The sequence below is a fragment of the Mustela erminea genome, chromosome 7, assembly GCF_009829155.1.
Source record: "Mustela erminea isolate mMusErm1 chromosome 7, mMusErm1.Pri, whole genome shotgun sequence".
NCBI lineage: Eukaryota > Metazoa > Chordata > Mammalia > Carnivora > Mustelidae > Mustela > Mustela erminea.
The window spans coordinates 91916559-91922778 of NC_045620.1; the positions used below are offsets into that span (position 1 = coordinate 91916559).

The 6220-nt window shown below is 43.7% G+C and overlaps 1 protein-coding gene across 6 annotated transcripts in view; it reads right to left on the reverse strand.

The window, feature by feature from the left end:
* Positions 1-6104, reverse strand: part of SLC4A5 (solute carrier family 4 member 5) — a 105941-nt gene extending 99837 nt beyond the window's left edge. For 2 of the 6 annotated variants that reach the window (XM_032352500.1, XM_032352501.1), the window contains exon 1: positions 5578-6102. In XM_032352500.1, coding sequence (XP_032208391.1) covers positions 5578-5704 — 127 coding nt within the window. In that variant the 5' untranslated portion in view covers positions 5705-6102. Of the gene's footprint in view, positions 1-6; positions 75-5577 lie in introns of all 6 variants that reach the window. The other 4 variants (XM_032352503.1, XM_032352498.1, XM_032352504.1 and 1 more) reach the window with 4 other exon arrangements.
* Between the last annotated feature and the right edge of the window lie 116 nt (positions 6105-6220).

The following is a 6220-nucleotide window of genomic DNA, read 5'->3' on the forward strand; positions in this document are numbered from 1 at the left end:
TCTTACCTGGACGGGAAAGGAAGAGTCAGGCACTGTTTCATGAGAGGAGTCTGGGTAAGGTTGAAGATCGGGTGCTGTGTGGAGTTAAGAGGACACTGGTGGGGTTAGAGAGGGAGGTTTGAACTTAATCTTTCACACATGAAACAGCTCAGAGTGTTTCAATATCAGCATGGCCTAGGTTATGCTCATAGGAGCAGGCAAGAAATAGAACCCAAATTGTGTTTGGGGTTAGGGTCTAGGCAGCTAAAGAGACACTTGGAAAGAGGGGATATCTACTCTATACCCTTTTACTTCTATTACATTTTGAATCTTGTGCCTGTATTACCTATTCAGAAAAATACAGATGCAAAATGGAAATTTTAAGGAATGGAGTCTACCTTGCCCATAATCTCTAGATAAACTGTGGAACCATTTAGTCAGGTTCCTAAAATGCCATCAGGAAAACAAGTGGCCTTTAAACATTTGAAAAGATGTTCAACCTCGTTTTTAAAAAATAGGGTTGGAGGCCTGGCTGGCTCAATCAGTTAAGCGGTTAAGCATCTGCCTTTGGCTCACGTCCTGATCTCAGGGGTCCTAGAATCTGAGAGTCATGCTCCCTGCTCAGTGGGAGTATGCTTGTCCCCCTGCCCCTCCTCCGACTCATGCCTGCGTACTGTCTCTCTCTCTCTCACTCAAATAAGTAAATGAAATCTTAAAAAAAGAAGCAGCAGCAGCAGCAGCAAATTAGAGCCACAGTGAAATGCCACTTTTTAACTTTATTTTTTTTTTAAAGATTTTATTTATGTATTTGACAGACAAAGATCACAAGTAGACAGAAAGAGAGGAGGAAGCAGGCTCCCTGCTGAGCACAGAGCCCGATGCGGGACTCGATCATGACCTGAGCCGAAGGCAGAGGCCCAACCCACTGAGCCACCCAGGTGCCCCCACTTTTTAACTTTCAAATCACCAAATATCAAAAGGTTTCATAACAGTAACAGGGGAAGGAAGTGGGCCCTCTTCTACACAATGGCTGGTGACCCTGTATTGGGCATATGCAAATGCAGGGTTGATGGGGCCACTCTGGCAATATTTATAAAACTTTATAATGCACATACCTTAGGGTGGCAGTGACTTTTTGTCTAGAAATTTATCTTGGGCATATACTCCCACCTGTCGGTAAAGATGTATGTGTGGTTTGGGGCAGTTACCCCCCTCCTTGCAGTTTTATGCCAGAGGATTATCATGGAAATGAAATGATACAATACATGGAAAGAACTGTAAAGGATTTGAAGATGACACATAATAAATGCCCAGGAAATTTTGGCTGTTATCATTACAGCATTGTTTGTGGCAGCAAAGCACCGGAAACAACCTGAATGTCCATCTATTAGGGACTGATTAAAAAAAAGTTTTGTCTGTACATTGGAAAACCAATGTACAGTTTTTAAATAGAGTGAATACTCTTTAAACAATGCTATGAAATGATCTTTAGAAATATTAAGTTGGGGAGAAAAAGCAAAGTGTAGAACAGTGCTTATGGTTTACCACCATTTGTTGGTACGGGGAGCAGCAGGTACACCTATGGGGGCATGGTCTCTCCAGGGAAGAAGTCACAAGAACCCGGTTTCACTGAAGATTCCTGGGAGCAGAACCAGGAGGCAGGTGCCCATAGGCCACTGGTATAACCTCTTGTACCTTTTATATTGTCCACATAGGGATGCACTTGCTATTCAAAAACAAATTCTACTTCTGGATATATATATCCCAAAGGGTTAAAAAGCAGGGGTTCCAAAAGGTACTCATACTGTACACCAATGTTCGTTACTCACAATAGGCAAAAGGTGGAAACAATCTAAATGTTTATCTATAGATGAAAGGTCAAACGGAATGTGGCATATCCATGCAATTCAATATTACTCAGCCTTTAGAAGGGAAGAGGGGTGCCTGGCTGGCTCAGCTGGTAGAGCACATGCCTCTTTAGCTTGGGGTTGTAAGCTTGAGCCCCACACTGAGTGGAGAGATCACATAAAAATAAAGTCTTAAAAAATGTTTCTAAATGAAAGGAAGGAAATTCTAACACAAGCTACAACATGCATGAACCTTGAGGACATTGTGCTAAGTGAAATAAGCCTGACCCAAAAAGACAAATGCTGTATGATTCCACTTATACAAAGTACCTAAAATAGCCAAATTCATAGAGACAGAGGCATAATAGTGGATCTGAGACTGGGGAAGGGGGCGATGGGGAGTCACTGTTTAATAGGTACAGAGTTTCAGTTGGGGAAGATGAAAAAGTTCTGGATATAGATGGTGGTAATGGTTGTACAGTAATGTGAATGTACTTAATGCTATTAAATTTGTATCCTCAAAAATAGTTAAAATGGTAAATTTTGTTATATATATTTTACCACAAAAAAGTAAATAACTTTGATTTAATATTAAATAAGATAATATATAATTTTAAACACTTCTTTAAAATAGTGGGGTTTTTGTTGTTGTTGTTGTTTTGGTTTTTTGGTTTTTTTTTTTTTTTTTTTGCTTTGACTGGAGTTATGTTAGAGGTAGAGTCTGATTACAATGAGCTATAATGTATGAGACACAACAAGGAATAAGCCCTAAAAAAAGGACCCTTAGTCTCTGAACCCTGGTGTTCTCCATGCCAGGCGAACCTACTGTGCTGACTGGCTTCTGGGGGATTCCTGATACAGAGCGGACGTGAAAGGCTGAACCAGGACCAAGGAAGGAGGGCAAGCGATTTCATCTAAGATAGGGAAGAAAAGGAAGGGAAGAGATGGTAGGTAGGGGCAGACGCAGAGGAAATTCCCACCTGACCACATAGAATTTCTCCATGAGAAGTGGTGAGGGTTGGGAGTGTGTGCCTTTGGGGTGGATTTTGAGGGTAGTGGAAATGTTGACCTTCAAGGGGTCAGACCAGGGATGTGTAAAAGAATTGCCATGTCCCCACTGAGGACCCCGGTCAGGCTGGAGATCAGACACTTGTAGAGAGAATTTTCCTACGCCTCCCACCTCTTCTTCCTTCCCAGGCAACCACCCTGAAGCCTTTGCAGAACCCTGGGAGCTGAATAAGTGAGGAGGAGTAGAAACCAGGACTTTCCATCCATACCGCCAACCAGCACGGGCCTCTCTTCTTCAGCAACACCAGATTGGGATGGGAAGAGGCCCCAATTTTAAATTGAGACTGAGGTTTGGATTATCAATGGGATCAACATTATAATTTCTGAAATGAGCCTGAGACCAAGGGAGACCAGAACAATCATATGACTTGTCTAAATTTTATCCAGGGGCAAAGCAAGATTCAACCACACCAAATAAATCTAAAAGAGCAATCAGAGGTAAAACTCAGGCTGCTTTCTGATTTTTCCCCATGAGTCATGCTATTTAATGGAACACTTATACTACCTTCAACTGTTACTCAACATGCATGTATCTTACACCTCCCGCTAGACTGTAAGCTTTCTGAGGGCAGGGCCCATGGGATGTTGATCTGCATATTGCCACCACAGCCCAGCAAAGTGCCTTGCATGTACACAGTAAGCCACAGGGCTATATGATTCAGTGCATGGGGACAGGGTCGCTGGCGACATGACTAGTACACCATGGTAAAAATTGGCTAGACAGCTAGAAGCAACAAGGCAGTACTTTGGAAACTCATCTCAGAAAACTCCTTAGCTAGATCACTGAGTTCATGAAATACACTTTATAAAGGGGCTAAGTGGTTTGGTTGGTTAAGCATCTGACTCTTAGTTTTGGCTCAGGTCATGATCTCAGGGTCCTGGGATCAGGCCCTGTGTTGGGCTCCCTACTCGGTGGTGAGTCTGCTTCCCCTCTCCCTCTGCTCCTCTCTCTGCTCGTGAGCTCTCTCTCTCTCCCTCTCTCAAATAAATCTTAAAAAAATAAAAAAGAGCCTGTGTTCAAGGAATTCTGATATAAAATGACCTGTGTGCCCAGGTTTGGGGTAAAAGGCATAGAAATGAAGTAGGTGTGGATGATCATGTTCTGTTTCTCTGTTAGAGCCACTCCTGTTCTGAATTAAGGGGAAGCAGGCTAAGACACAAGAGGAGGGTGCAGTCAGACCCAGCTCATGCCCTATGAGAGCAGGCATGAATGCTGCAGTGCCCCATTAGGCTTCAAACCAAGCCAAATCCATTTTTGCGTAAGGAATCTTACAGGGATCCTGCCTTCAAAATTATATAAAATAATGCAAATTATGTATTTCTGAGAGAATAAATTAGCTGAAGAAGTCTAGAGCCCAACTCTTCAGACAGGGAAGTAGATCTCGAGTAGCTGAGTAGCAAAGCTTTCTCCAGACGAAGGTTATGAAAGGGAAACCCAAGACCGGTTGGTTCTGGTTTGTGGATGGTAACATCAGAGAACACACACTGCCTTCTATTTTATGTGACAGCATCATTCCTGCTGAAGTATCTCCTTTGTCAGCCAGGCCTCCATCAACAGTCACTGAGCAGGGAGGTAAAAGAGAAGCTGTTTGAGCATCTCCATCAATAACTCTGAGTATTGATTACTGCCTCTCTGATAAGATGAACTTAACCAAAGGGAGAGTGGGCAGGCATTCAGTCAAGCGACAAGCCACTCACTGAGCACCTTCAATGGGTGGGGAAAGACGGCTCTCCTCAGACTGGGCAACCCAAAATAAGCTGGGGGTTGGGGGGGAGGGGGAGAAGAGCATAGTTGGTGGGGTTTTAGGATACTCTGAGAACATGCTTCAGCTCGTGAGCTCACAGCTCAGTCCCAAATTGCAGGAAAGTAAAAAACTCTTTCTTGGGGACAGAAGCTCACAGAGCTAAGGGCTCTGGATTTCTAAGAGAATTTCATCAAGGGCTGGGTGATCCTTTCTTGGATAGACAACTGATCCCCAGAAGTCCTGATTTGCAAGAACTACAGTCTATTACATCTAGAAAGAGAGATGAGGACTAGCTCCTCTGCTTCTCATGCATAACCTGCCTCCCATTCCCAGAGCCCAAGAAGCAGATCCTTGGTAAAGGTCACCTCCTTTGGGTGGGAAAGCTTAGGTGAAGTAGGGGTTTTTATATAAGTCTCATGTTTCCCTGAGTCAGAGAAGCCTCCAAGAAGATGCTGGGCATAACCCTTATTGAATTGAAAGAAGCTCGAAGGAAGCACAGGACCAAGCCTCATGACTACCATGGCTGAAGAACCTGGATTAAGAAGGGCAGTTAGACCAACGTGCAGAGAATACAACTAGATTTAGATCTCAGCCCCTCAGTGCATGTCTGACATTGCACAGATGCACGTGCCCCTAGACGCTCCCCTCTCCAACGGTGGGGGTAGGGGAACGCAGAATAGCAACACCACCACAGGACAACTGGTCATTATCTTGTCCTTCACTATGTTGAAATAGGTAAAAATTAAGCAAGAGGCTGTCCCTTATCTTTGCTCCCTAAATCCTGCACCCGCCCTTAGCAAAGAGCAACAAAATTCTCACCTGACCCTCTGTGGGCTGGAGACACCTGCCTATACCATTGGGTTCATTCATTCACATCCCCAAACCTGAATCTACAACCAAGCTGTTAACTCCATATATTTAAAATCCACTCTACTCACCCGCGTGCAGTAGTGCAGTAACTGGTTGCTCCGCTGCCACTGCCACCGTTGAATCCAATCCTTTAGGGTGGGCCTTGCCTTTGGAACCCACCCACCTCTCCTTTTTTTCTACCTCTGCTATTAACATAGCCCCTCCTCTATTACCTCACCAACCAACTATTTTAGAACCAAAAAGTCTTTGTCTATTCACAGACACCGTAAAAGTAACATTTGATTTAAGTTTTTAAATCTAATGTCTTTGTCTTCCTCAATTCTTATTGTTTTATCTAATCAGCATGTCCTAGGGAGGGTTATTACTTGTGGGTTTAGCTTGCCCAAGCACAATGGGGCCAACTGAGCCGTTTCCCCAGAAAGAATCAGCTTCTTTAAGGGACAATCCTCAGGAAAGATGTCCTCTTTGCCTCATCTCAGAGGCCTGAGATTATGGAGCACATTCCACATCCCACAGCCCCTCCAGCTCTGCAACCCCCAATTCCTGACTCTTCTGGAGAAGGAAATGGCCAAGAGAAATGAAGAAGGCATTTGAACAAATCAAACCCTGCAAGAAAAGCCTTGCGTACTTTGTGACTGTTTACTTTATGATTGTTCTAAGTCTTGTGCTGAATTTTAACCTCATTTTAACTGCTTTGTAAGTAGGAAAGAT